Below are 14,190 nucleotides of genomic sequence, written 5' to 3'. Positions count from 1 at the left end.
ATTTATTTATTTGTTCACTCACTCCGTTTCTAGACAACTCATCAGTCAAGTTCTCTGGACAGTTTATAAAGATAAGGAGATTAAAAAATAATAATATTAGACTTTGTCGAGATCTGCTGCCTTTTGACTCACACTCAGCAGTCACCTAGCAGCAACCATTTCCCTCCAGCTTCCTGAACAGTTTCTATCCCAGCTGTTCACTGTAGGAACTGTAATTTTTAAACACTGGTGCCTGAACATGCTTTCCCCCTCCTCCCTCCCCATCCCTCTTTCTTTGTATTCCAGGGGTTGTTGTTTTTTTGAGATTGTAAGCTTAAGCGCAAGGATTGTTGTACTACTCTTGTAAGCCACTCTTGGGTGCCTTAGGGATGTGGGTGGCGCTGTGGGTTAAACCACAGAGCCTACGACTTCCTGATCAGAAGGTCGGCGGTTTGAATCCCCGCGACGGGGTGAGCTCCCGTTGCTCAGTCCCAGCTCCTGCCAACCTAGCAGTTCGAAAGCACGTCAAAGTGCAAGTAGATAAATAGGTACCGCTCCGGCAGGAAGGTAAATGGCGTTTCCATGTGCTGCTCTGGTTCGCCAAAAGCGGCTTCGTCATGCTGGCCACATGACCCGGAAGCTGTACGCCGGCTCCCTCGGCCAATAAAGCGAGATGAGCGCCGCAGCCCCAGAGTCGGCCACGAATGGACCTAACGGTCAGGGGTCCCTTTACCTTTACCTTACCTTGGGTGCCTTATTGACTAAGAAGCAGAGTAGAAAAGCTTAAAATATATAAACAGAGTAAGTAGATAATGAGGTTTGTAGGGTTATCAAACAGCAGTGGAACAATCTGGTAATACTTTTTTTTTTCAATCAAGAAAGTGGTGGTGATTATTGTTCCTTCCAATACAAGTCATTCTCATGTCTTCAATAATAAAACAACTAATCTAATATTTTCCAAAGCATATCAACATTCCGCCTATAATAGAGTATTTACATCTCCCCACCCCAACCTCTGGAGGATCTCATTCCTTTCTATGACTTCAGTGATCCCGTGCATATATTGCATTTTGTTCCAGCTACAACAAATTCACCTATTTCTCACCACACTTAAAGCAAAGTGTGTGCTCTCTTCTGCTGCTCCACACGAACAGGACAGGATTGCAACTAAGCTTCTGTACCCCCACACAAGACAGCACAGTGCTTATGCTCTTAACTGCTAAGCTAAGCAGACATGATGTAAGCAGCCAATGTGGTACAGTGCAGTGCTCAGAGCAGGGATTAGCAATGAGATGCCCAATAGACCACAACTTCCATCGTCCTTAAGACGCAGCCTACCTTGGCTGAGGATGACGTGAGCTATAATCCAATAACATCTGAAGGGCACCACGTTGACTCTGGCTTAAAGTATCACATTAGGACTGGGGAGACCCGGGTTCAAGCCCCATTCTGCCACGCTCACTGGGGTGTCTTTGAGCTAGTCACTATCTTTTACCTTACCTAGGGCTGCCATACACCTGGAACTTCCCAGACGCACATGGGATTTGCCCGTCGGAAATAGCGTCTGGGCGGAAATTTCAAAAATCGCTAATAATGTCCGGGAAAACCTGGGTGTCTGGCTCAGCAACTTTGCCTACCCTCCACAAACAACTTTCCAATAATTGCTCAACAACTTTTGTGCCTGGATTTTCACTTTTCGATATGTGGCAACCCTATCGTAACCAACTTTGAAGGGTTGTTAGACTAAAACTATGCATGCCACATCCAGTTTGGAGGAAAGGTGAGATAAATATATGCAACAAATAAACAAACAAATGCATGCTTGATGTTTTTTATTATGTTTTTAGATATGCTGTAAGCCACCCAGAATCGGGACACGGGTGGCGCTGTGGGTTAAACCACAGAGCCTAGGACTTGCCGATCAGAAGGTCGGCGGTTCGAATCCCCGCAACGGGGTGAGCTCTCGTTGCTCGGTCCCTGCTCCTGCCAACCTAGCAGTTCAAAAGCACGTCAAAGTGCAAGTACCGTATTTTTCGTCCCATAAGACGCTCCGTCCCATAGGACACACCTACTTTTTTGGGGGGGAAATAAAGGAAAATTTTTTTCCTTTATTTCCCCCCCAAAACCAGGTCGGGGAACAGTGGGATGGCTGCGCTGCGCCTCCCGGCTGTCCCCCGAGCTTGTGGGGCTGGCCGATGTCTGCCCGGCGCGAGGGGCGCTCTGCTTCAGGGCGCCCCACGCGCCAGGGGGCAGGCTGCGGACACCTGCGCGAAGCACGGGGCGTCCTCCAAAGGGCGCCCCGTGCTCCGCGCTGCAGGCTGCCGCTCGCAAGCCGGGCGCGCCGGGGGGGGTCTCCCCCCGGCCGTGCAAGGCTTGCGGAAACCTACGCGAAGCACGGGGAGTCCTCCGAAGGACGCCCCGTGCTCCGCGCTGCAGGCTGCCGCTGGCAAACCTTGCGCGCCCGGGTGGAGTTCCCCCCGGTGCGCAAGGCTTGCCGACACCTGAGCGAAGCACGGGGCGTCCTCCGAAGGGCGCCCCGTGCTCCGCGCTGCAGGAAGTTCCCCCCGGCACGCAAGGCTTGCCGACACCTGAGCGAAGCACGGGACGTCCTTCGGAGGGCACCCCGTGCTCCGCGCCTCAGGCTGCCGCCCGCAAGCCTTGCACTCCCGGGGGGAGATCCCCCGGGTGCGCAAGGCTTGCCGACACCTGCGCGAAGCACGGGCGTCCTCCGGAGGGCGCCCTGTGATCCACGCTGCAGGCTGCCGCCTGCAAGCCTTGCGCGCCCGGGGGAACTCCCCCCGGGCATGCAAGGCTTGCGGCTAGCTTCCTGGAGCCTGGAGAGCGAGAGATGTCGGCGCACAGACGCCTCTCCTCTCCAGGCTTCAGCGAAAGCCTGCATTCGCCCCATAGGACGCACACACATTTCCCCTTCATTTTTGGAGGGGGATAAGTGTGTCCTATAGGGCGAAAAATACGGTAGATAAATAGGTACCGCTCCAGCGGGAAGGTAAACAGCGTTTCTGTGCGTTGCTCTGGCTCGCCATAAGCAGCTTAGTCATGCTGGCCACATGATCCGGAAGCTGTCTGTGGACAAACGCTGGCTCCCTTGGCCAGTAAAGCGAGATGAGCGCCGCAACCCCAGAGTCGGTCACGACTGGGCCTAATGGTCAGGGGTCCCTTTACCTTTAAGCCACCCAGAGTGGCTGGGGAAACCCAGCCAGATCAGCGGGCTATAAATAATAGGTAGGTGGAGAAAGAGGCGCAGTAGTGGAAAGGACTAGTACAATTTTCTTCTGTTGGATTTTAGATTGTAAGCTCCCTGCGGCCAGAGATCTGTCCTTTTGTAGCCTGTAAAGCGTTGTGCACTTATGGGGCTAAATAAAAAAGGAAGTAGCCATATGAAAGCTGCCCATCCACCAAGGGTGAAATAACTTACAGTTTCATAAACAGAAACCATCCCTTAAATGCCATCTTCATTATTTTCTTTAGTTGAAAATTATCAGATGTGGGCATATGCAGTATTCCCTGCTGCAGTAACAAACACACACAAATTCAAGACCACACAGAATTGTGAAAGATTCAGGTTTAATCAAGTATATTTAATGTTGAGTTCAGCAGGCCCACTGCCCCTGAATAAAAGAATTTCGTCCCAAAAGGCAAACTGCATGCCACCTTTTTATGAAAACAGGAAGGAAACGCCATTTGAAGAAAGCTGTTTACTGGTTGAAACTAAACCTTTTCCGTTTAAGTTTCATACAGTGAAGACTGTGCAGAGCTGCAAGTCTGTCCCATCAATGAACAGGAGGACAAAAATGAAAACTTTTCTTCCAGGCCCGCCACTTTATGTATCTTTCAGGCCCATTCTGATCCCCAGATACCAGCTGAAGGACCAAACGTATCAGTCTTCATCATGGATGGTTGGGATTTGAGTTGCCATTCCCTTACAGTAATGATTTCATGTACGGCCATCAATTAGGATGGTTTTAAAAGAAGATGGGAGAAATTCGTGGATGATAAGGCTATCAACAGCTGCATGCTGCAGTTGCTATGTTCTGCTTCCACTGTTGGGAGCAGTAAGCCTCTTAATACCAGTTGCTGGGAATCAAAAGGGGGGGTAGCACTGTTGTGCTCATGCCCGGCTTGTGGGCTTCCCATAGGCATCTGGTTGGCCACTGTGAGAGTAGTATGCTGGACTAGATGGGTCACCAGCATGAATAAGCAGGTTCTTCTTATATAGTATCTGAAGACTGAATATGCTTCCTGAAGAATCCTCTCAAGAAGCAGATTTTGAAAGCAAGCCTCTTCCTTTACAAAACACACAGAGCAATGCAATGCGTGTATGAAATATACATGGTGACTTGTTACCTTTTCCCGAGTGTTGTTGGGGAGGCACCACAGGCAGCCTTTCTCAACCTGTCGGCCCCCAGATGTTGTTGAACTACAACTCCCATCATCCCTAGCTAGCAAGGCCAGAGCTCAGGAATGATGGGAGTTGTAGTCCAACAACACCTGGGGACCCACAGGTTGAGAACCGCTGGATTAGGGGCTGGTGTCACGCTTTGCATACAGAAGATCCCAGGTTCAATCCTTGGCATTTCCTGTTAAAAAGATCTGGTAGTGAGTAAGGGACGCGGGTGGCGCTGTGGTCTAAACCACTGAGCCTCTTGGGCTTGCCGATCAGAAGGTCGGCGGTTCGAATCCCTGCGATGGAGTGAACTCCCGTTGCTCTGTCCCAGCTCCTGCCAACTGAGCAGTTTGAAAGCACACCAGTTCAAGTAGATAAATAGCTCCGGCTCCAGCGGGAAGGTAAACGGCGTTTCCGTGCACTGCTCTGATTTTGGTGTTCTGTTGCACCAGAAGCGGCTTAGTCATGCTGGCCACATGACCCGGAAAATCTGTCTGTGGACAAACGCCGTCTCCCTCGGCCTGTAAAGCGAGATGAGCGCCGCAATCCCAGTTGTCTGTGACTGGACTTAATTATCAGGGGTCCTTTACCTTTTTAGTGAGTGATTGGTAGGCCTGGGCAATACATCGATATATCACCCAGGTCCGGTATGAGGAGCAGACCATGATATCAGCTTCACTCAGCGGTATATCGCTGGTGAAACCGCCACCGCTCCTGCGTCTCTCTGCTAGCGACTTCCTCCAGCAAGCATTGCTAGCAGAAGGACTCAGGAGCAGTGGCAGTTTCACCAAGACTGTGCAGAGGGAGAGAAAAGCTGCATAAGTGAGGTGCCAATACAGCTTGTTCCTCCTTCTGCATCTTTAAACTGCTTGGCTGAGGAGTTTGTGGTTGCCATTCCCCTCAGCCAAGCAGTTAAAGGATCCCCCAGCCTGGTACCGGCTCCTGCAAGGGAAGCACTGGGGATGGCTCAGCTGGGGATCAGGAGCCCTCCTGCCCCCCAGCTGAGCCATACAATCAAGCTGCGTTGTCCCAGCCTACTAGGTGCTGGGGTAAAACTGCCTCAGCTCCCAAGGTGAGAGCCACGGCAATTTCGCTCAGCGCCTCGCAGGCTGAGGCCAATGCAGTTTGTTTTTTCAACATTGCTGCAAATAGCCAGATTGCAATGTTTGGCTGATGATATACCGCAATGTTGAAAAGCTGATATCACCCATCCCTAGTGATCGGGAACACTTCTTGCACAAGACCCTGGAGATGTGCTGCCAGTCAGAGTGGACAATTCTAGCCTAGATGGGCAAAGAATCTGACCTGGTAGAAGGCAGCATGCCATGTTCTTTAAAGGTTAACAAACGTACTGTGCTAAACGATATTGGAACTCCAAACCTACGGGTCATGCCATGAGATATCTGTTAATTTTAATGGTGCAATAACATTATTTGTTGTGTGCATCTCCAAGTTTCTGAACATCTGGAATAAATGCACTTCTTTATTCAGAAGCAGACCCACATTAAATTTGATGTTACTTACTCCCAACATCAGGAATGTGTGGTGGCTTCCCATTTGTGGAATGCTCTCCCCAGGGTTGCTCTTCTGGCACCTTTGTTACATAACTTTAAGGTGCCGGACAAAACTATTTCTCTTCTCCCAGGCCTTTGGCTGATTAAACAATCTATGGCCTTTTAAACTGGTGCGTGCGTGTTCGTTACCATGTTTTTTTGTTTTTTCCTATTGTAAGCCGTCCTGTGATCCTCAGATGAATATAGGAATAGGTATAGGAATAAAATAAAATAAAAGTAAGAGTATCTAGGACAGCAGCATTCAGCTGCAATCCAATGCACCCTTGTTGTTGTTGTTTAGTCGTGTCCGACTCTTCGTGACCCGATGGACCAGAGCACGCCAGGCACTCCTGTCTTCCACTGCTTCCCGCAGTTTGGTCAAACTCATGTTTGTAGCTTCGAAGACACTATCCAGCCATCTCGTCCTCTGTCGTCCCCTTCTCCTTGTGCCCTCCATCTTTCCCAACATCAGGGTCTTTTCCAGGGAGTCTTCTCTTCTCATGAGGTGGCCAAAGTACTGGAGCCTCAGCTTCAGGGTCTGTCCTTCCAGTGAGCACTCAGGGCTGATTTCCTTAAGAATGGATAGGTTTGATCTTACCTTACTCCTTACCTGGGAGTAAGTCCCATAGAACTAAGTGGCGCTAGATTCTGAGTAGCAAAGGACTGCATTGTCAGCGGTACATAAAGCTGGAAAAGGACTACGGTCACTGCCCACCAAAGAACATCCCAGGGACCTCCTACGACCCGCCCGCCAGCGGGCAAATCATTGCTATGAGCAAAACTTTTCTCCGTTCCGCGCAGGCGCAGTCGGAAAGGGCGCATGCTCAAGCAGAAGTCGAGGGATCCTCTCACGTGACTTTATCCCCTCTGACGCAAAGGGGAGGGGAGAAGCGAACAGCGAGGCCAACCAATGCTTTCCCCCAAGTTAGAAAACTACCGCTCAGATTTGCGAGTCGCCTTTCAAACTCCTTTTGCCGCCTATACCGACAAACCGCTCCCGGGAGCCCCGCCGTCCCGTGTGAGAAGCCAGGGCCTTCATTCTTAGAAATCAAAGCCGATAACAAGTGATTTCGATATATTGAAACTCCGGGTTACACTTTTGACTGGCCCGAGGCTGCCTCCCGGGCTCACCTTCCAGCTCCCGTTGAAATAGTTACGGACCGTACCATTTTTTGAAGGGGGGGAGAGAATACCTTTTTATCTCCCACAACGCCTCAAAGCGGAGGAAAACCCTTTTATAGAGCGGCGGGGGAAATAGAATCCCGCCTTTTAAGTAACGTCGATTATTCCTCCCTTCAGGAGAGCCGGAAGCGGCGGCGCCGCCTCCACGCGCGCCCCGCCCTCTCCTCGCGCCGTGGTTCCGCCCGGCCTCCGTCACGTGCTCCCCCTTGACCGGTGCGTGCGTGAGGAGGAAGATCATGGCTGGGCTCCTTAGGTCGGCCTCGCGGCTCCGCTCGCTTCTCCTGCCCCTGAGACGGGGCCGCGCCTTGGGGGCCACGGTCTGCTCCCGGGCGCCGCTGCCCTCAGCACAGGCCGCAGCCTCCCGCGGCAGCAGGTGAGAGTGGTTCCGGCCTGGCGGGCGAGAGTCGGGGCGGCGGGGAAGGTCATGGGGGTCCCTCTGGGCTTCTCAGTCGCCGGGGGAGGCGCCTTGTGAGCACGTTTACTCGGGAGTAAATCCCGCGGAGAGCCGGCCGGGTGCTGGCAGGGCCGGGAATGGGGGGCTCCCACGCTGCTCTCGGGACCGGCGTTCAAATCCTCGCAGAGCTGGGCGTCCGAAGTGCTGTCGGCCTGACCTCTTTCACGAGAACAGAATAGGGGTGGGGGAGTGGGGCCCGAATTCCGTGACCATCGCGTTGAGCTTTCCTCGGGAGTGCACGTGAGAACGCAGTTGCACTTGGCGGGGTTTACTTCCGGGCACAAGGTGTCAAGTTTTTTTTAAAAGGCTTTTGCTGCAACCGCCTTTGCACGGCTGCTCAGAAAAGCAAAGTGCTGTTGAGGCCGGCGAGGCTTAGGCTTGTATGCCCACCCCTCAAAGCACGTGTGTAGCGTTACTAGCCACAGTGGCTATGCTATGCCTCTAAAGGTCAGAGGCAGTAATGCTTCTGGATGCCAGGTTGCTGCAGAGCGCAAGATGGGAGAGGGCTCTTGTGCTGGGGTCTTGCCAGAGGCCATTGGCCTGACCCTGTTCCCTCCCTGTAGTCGGTTGTGAGTTGTTGGGAATTGTAACTTTGTGAGGGTAAACTGTAGCGCCCATAATTCTTTAAGGAAAAGAATGTTCTTTAAAGGTATAGTTTGTACACAGTCTCATTCCCAGGTAAGTCTGTATAAGACTGTGGCACCCCCCTGGGATGTTTGCCTTCAGACTACAAGTGCAGAGATTAAAGCTTGCCTCTATTAACATCTCCTTGCATGTGGAAAATTAGCATGGTGGGGAGGAAGGTTCAGACAAGCTTTTTTTCCTTCCTGGCATGTTGTTTTAAGACAACACATGAGCTCTTTCTTAAAATAGCTTAAAGCATTAAAGTAAAACCACATGGTGGTACATTTTTTAATTATTGGCAAAACATACCAGCAAGTACACCAGAAAATCACTTACCTGAATGTAAGTTGAGATTGCAAGCCTTGCAAAAATGCAAAAAAGTTCCCTCGCTTTGATGGGTAGAGCATCCTCAAATCTAAAGGCCTTGTTCCTAGTATTCAGTGTTTTAAACTGCCGAAGCAAAGGCTTGCAGAGGGACTGGCTTCCTGATATGAGCTGGTATAGTGAGAGAATTGTTATTTATATTTTGGTTGGGCCTGGGAACACATGTAACCAGTACAGCCCCTGCTTGAATTAGTTTAGGGAGGTGCGTTGTGTGGGAGCATTCAAACATACAGCCCTGTAGCTGTAGCCTGAAGCAGATGTAGTCTATGTCCGAAAAGCCCTAACTTTGATTCTGCTGAATGTTTAAACCAGCTCTTAGGTCTAGATCACAGCCCTGTGATCCTTGGATGAAGGGTAGCATATAAAATCAGTCAGTCTATCTCTCTCCAGGGCTTGCATCTATAAGCAAGTCCTGAAGAGATTCAGATCTCCCCCAATGTTCTATGGAATCCCCCAAGCCTCTGGAGTAGATACAGGTAACTTATTTAGTTGAATACTGCCCTATATTTGCTGGGAGGCATGGGAGCAAGTCCACAGTAAATATGTATGGAAGCACACATAGCTTCATGACTTTGATCACTAAGAGTTTAGAGGCTGGTTTGTGAACACTTGCAATTCTTGAGCACTTGATGTGCTGTGTGTTGCCTGACTCTTTTGAAACCTACTGTATTTACAAGTGATGTGAAAATTCTTTCTGTGATGTTACATCTATCCTGGTTCAGTCCCACATGCAAGTTATCACCAGAAGCACAGAAAAGTTGTTGAAATCTAGTACTGTATTATAAGTTAAAGCTGTAATAAATCAGTAAGCTGCCACTGAATTTCTTGAGCGGCTTGTGGTGTTTCTCCCCGTTTTCTTGTTAATAATTTCCTTCCTTAGTATAACTTTTGGGGCTTTCTACACTGTTTTCAGGTAATATAATCTGAAATTTGATACAGACCTAGGATGGGGCATTTGTGTAGCCCAGCTGCAAGGCCAGTTTCCCTCATCCCTGACCATTGGCCATGCCGGCTGGGGCTGATGGAGTCCAACATGTGGAAGATAACAGGTTCCCCACTCCTCACTAATCTAGAATTGTGAACAATGGCTGCAATCCTGAGCATACCTCCTAGAGAGTAAGCCCTTAGTTAGGCTTCCTCTTTGTGGAAACATACTTAGGATTGCACTGCAGCATTTTGCTTTAAGTTTTGTTCTTGAGATCAGCATGGAATAGTTATGGGAAATAATCTTACATACAATTTGGCTTACGGTTTAAGTTGCGACAGGTGGGTCTTTTAAACAGATTGGCCTGTGATCTGGGTGTTCACATAGTCATCTGCATGTCTGACACAGGTTGAGAAAACAGTGACAGGCTTGCTTCAGGATAACAAAAGTGTGACAAACATTACAAGAGTAGCTTGTGAGGTGGTGATACTAAACACTGCCTACACTAATTTGCTCTTCAAATGCTATAGAGTTGATTTGAACGTTACTAAACCTTTCCACAATATGAAGTGATCCTGCGCACATGCAAACAGCCATTTCAATAAATATGTGCCATCACAGTCGACATGTCTTTTGGATATATTTTTATGTATGTTAAACTGGGGTACTGCAACTTCTGAGTGAGGAACCTGTAATACTGGTCTGATAAAAAAGGACTCTCAGAGCAATGCAAACCCACCCAGAAACCTAGGTCCCCACTGTGGAAGGACATGTGGATCCAGAATTGGCCTCCACAGTCACTTACGGACTCACTGTTAAGACCATTTTCATGGAAGACAATCTTACTTGGCCAGAGAAGAAGAAAGAAGGTGGAAGGTTGCAGCCCTCTTAGCCTCCCGCCCACCTTTGCCTGTGGAGTGACATGAGCATCGCTCAGCTAGCATGGAGCTACCCATTCTACCTGCTAAATGGATATGGGTGGAAATTAGCCAGTCCAGGATCTATTGGGTCCTGAGCTGACCCTACTGCTGTCACATTGGGCCAATCGCTGTGCCAGCTCTCTCCTTCCACCCTGGCTGCAAATAAGTAAAAGTGGGGCCCTGGTGACAGCTGGCAATTACATGCTACTTCTATGCAGCAATGACTTTTTAAAAGAGTTGCTTAAAGCTCCTTTATATAACTTCCTCTCCCCCAAAAAAGTATTCATTATTTTAAAAGAGATCATGCTTTGTCTTCTAAAACAGCTCAAAGCAGCAGTATAAATAATAAAAGAATAAATATCATCCTTGCAAATAAGTCCCCAGAACTCATGAACCTGCTAACATTTTTACTGACCCCAGCTGCTTGAGGCACATTGATCGTCCAAAAGAAGAAGAGAGCCAACTTTTCTATTTTAAAAAAATCACTACTTGGTTTCCTGAAACTTAATGTTCTTGAGATAGGTGCTAGGGAGAATGGCTGTTTAATTAAAGTTCAGTAATAGTACTTGGGGAAAATTGTCCTATGGTTCAGATAATGTATGATAATGAAATGTCATGAAAACAAAAAGCACCTGTGCAGATCTAAGCATCAGAATAGTTAGACTATAGCTAGACTATTCTGTCTACGCAAAGGAGCTCAAAACTTTGCATTAATAAGCAAGGAATAGTTGGGCTTCCCTAAATAAAGGTAAAGGTTGGTGGCAGCTGTCAATATTCTCTGCCTTGGTAGTAGTAGATTGTGAACAGACGGAGTGAAAGAAAAGAGCAGGTTCACAACAAGCGTTAAAGCTAACTGAAGAGGAACCCAGGAAAATGCCTTTAAGAAAAGTTATTTCTGTTGGTTGCACAAAACAAGCATGCAGCATACAAGGGCAGTGGTTCAGTAGTGTTAAGATTTTCCCTACCACAACTATGGAGGTGCACAAACTATTAGCAATTCAGATTGGAGTTCACAGACATGAGGTCATGGGCATTTGCTACTGGCATTCCATTTACTTTGGGCTTTTAGACTTGCCTGCTGTTAAAAAAATTGCAGCATGCAGTGTTTACATAATTTCTGTCTGAAAAGCAAAGATTTTGCTTGCAGAAGTCGCCATACTCATTTTTATCAGCAAGCTGTGTCTCCATTGCACTACACAGTTGTCTCAAACTGCTACCTTTTAAGGTTACTATGGTGCAGCAGCTCTCAAGTTCAATAGACACCTAGGACCCAGAACACTCCGTTTTGAGTGATGTTCTTTTTAAACTCCTGTTTGTAAAAGTTTGAATTCAGTCATTGTAGTTGATCAAATACAAATGAGATTACGAGTATGTGGCTCCCTGGATCCTCCAACAGCCACTTCAGTCTCTCAGTTCAGTGAATGGGTTTAGAACTAATTACAGTTTTTTGGGGGAGGAATGGTTTTTCACCTGCTTTCTTGTTGCTTGGATTAAGACCCCTTTAGGATATACCACTAGCATCAAATTTTCGCATACAGTGGTACCTCAGGTTAAGTATTTAATTCATTCTGGAGGTCCGTTCTTAACCTGAAACTGTTCTTAACCTGAAGCACCGCTTTAGCTAATGGTGTCTCCTGCTGCTGCCACGCCGCTGGAGCACGATTTCTGTTCTCATCCTGAAGCAAAGTTCTTAACCTGAGGTACTGTTTCTGGGTTAGCGGAGTCTGTAACCTGAAGCATCTGTAACCCGAGGTACCACTGTAATTTGTTGATAGCAAGAAAGCTAGAACTTCCCCTTTGGAAATTGAAGGTTCCATTATGACAATTGAACCAAAGTCACATTTCCAGAGGCCTTAAGCTGTACTGGTAATGTAGCAGGCTCTGTAGACTGAGTTAGGTTTGAAATCATTCTGCATTGACCTTTTCAGAACTTTGATCAAGATGCTAGATTAACTTGTGTTTTCACTTCATCTGTTAGATGTTGCATATCAAAGGATTTAAAATAGAACAGTGTAATGCTTCAAGTTTTTTCTTAAATTCATTTTCAGATAGCTCTGGTTATAATGTACCTTTTTGATACCAACGTTTGTAGGATTCTTTGCCCCAAAGTGCTGACCACTTTGTCTGATGGTAGTGCTGCTGTTGAGACCCTCCTTAGCTCAGGTTGTAAACCAGTAGTGAATCCCAACCCACCAGTTGAAGACTTGTGCTCTAGGCTATTGTTCTAGATTTTGGTATCGCTTGAAACTCAAGAGCTTGTACTAAAGCAAGTTGTCTCTATAGCTAATACTGCTTCAACCTATTTTCAGTTAGCAGGAATTATCCTGGCTGGATGCCTTTTGCTTGAACTTCTGCTGGGGAGGCATAGAGGAATTTTGATTTCTGTCTTTAGCGCACACTTTAGTTTAGTTATCACACTTTTTTTAACATTCTGAGTTTTAAGTTCCAACCTTGATGCTGTTGTAGGCATATGAATAAGCTTAAAAAGAACATGTCACATTTTGTTGTATATAAACAGTGTTCTCATTAAATATAAACTTGTTTGTTTTTGTTGCGTAAAGCAACATGCTGGAAACTTTTTACCACCACATTTCTCTGTTCAGCTAAACCAGTCTTCTTCAGCTTAGTCCTCTCTGTATGTTCTGCACTACAGCTTCCATCAGCACAGCCATGTTGGCTTGGTCTAAGTGGGACATAATCCAAAATATCTGCAGGACACCCAGTTGGGGAAGGTTGGGCTAAGTCAGGTGGGGGCGACGGATGTTGAATTTCCAGGTGATGTTGAGCAACAATCCCCTTAAGTCCCATAGCTGGTGACAAGGAATGATGGGAGTTGTAGTTCAGCAACATCTGTAGAACTTGGGTTATTCACTCCTGGCATAAGCTGTAGAAAATCTGTCCTGGGAGCAGCAAGGACACAAAGTACAAAAGATGGGACTTTTAATTATGACTGTGCAAGGACTTCAAAATCTACTCTTTGGCACCCTGTGCTGCCCTGGGTCCACTCACCCCACTCCAGATCTGTCCCCCAAACATGGGTTTTAAAAGTGTATTTTAACATACAGATAACGGGTTAAAGAAGTTCAGGAGAGTGCACTAGCACTACACAAGATTGGATCTTTCCGCTTAACAGCTGGTAAATGGGAGAATCCAATCCTGTGTGGTGGTGCTTCACAAGTGGTTTTCCTTTGAGGCAGGAAGGAGAGGTGCAGTGCTGGGCCTTCTTTTGCCCCGGAAGATGCAGTCAAGTAGGTCCCAGCCTTTTCACATATTTTTTCCACCCTTCCGGCCTCATGCCCTGCCCCCTTGCTGTCATGGATCGTTCTGGACCGTTGCAACTCAACTTGCATCTGTCTGTAGCTGTGCATACCCAACTCATTCTAGTCCCTCTGAATGTGCCTGATTTGACTCTCAGCTGAATCCAATGCATAGTCGTAATATTCTTTTTTTTAAAAAAGATATTTTATTAAAGTTTCCAGTTTTTATACAAACAAAAAGAAAAAAGCAAAAAAATTTAAAAACACATATAGTTCACAACTTATTTTTCAATGACATATTTCCCTGACCTCCTCATACCTCCCCTTCTTGTATTCCAATTCAAATTATTTGTTCAGCAAATCCTTATCTCAAAGCATTACAGCTAAAAAACACCTTATTTTCTATCCGACATCATTCAACATTCATTAATTTTACAATATTTCTGTAAATAGTCTTTGAATTTCTTCCAATCTTCTTCCGCCGCCTCTTCTCCCTGGTCACGGATT

At 47.4% G+C, this 14,190-nt stretch overlaps 1 protein-coding gene across 1 annotated transcript in view; it reads left to right on the top strand.

Moving 5' to 3' along the window:
* Positions 1-7,241: 7,241 nt before the first annotated feature.
* Positions 7,242-14,190, top strand: part of LRPPRC (leucine rich pentatricopeptide repeat containing) — a 117,596-nt gene continuing 110,647 nt past the window's right edge. Inside the window, exon 1 of the mRNA XM_053383343.1 lies at positions 7,242-7,492. Within this exon, the coding sequence (XP_053239318.1) occupies positions 7,356-7,492 (137 nt within the window). The 5' untranslated portion in view covers positions 7,242-7,355. The remainder of the gene's footprint in view (positions 7,493-14,190) is intronic.

Source organism: Podarcis raffonei, chromosome 3 (assembly GCF_027172205.1).
Source record: "Podarcis raffonei isolate rPodRaf1 chromosome 3, rPodRaf1.pri, whole genome shotgun sequence".
Classification (NCBI taxonomy): domain Eukaryota; kingdom Metazoa; phylum Chordata; class Lepidosauria; order Squamata; family Lacertidae; genus Podarcis; species Podarcis raffonei.
The sequence above is the reverse complement of the archived record's forward strand: the minus strand, read 5'-3'. Positions and strand labels throughout refer to the sequence as shown.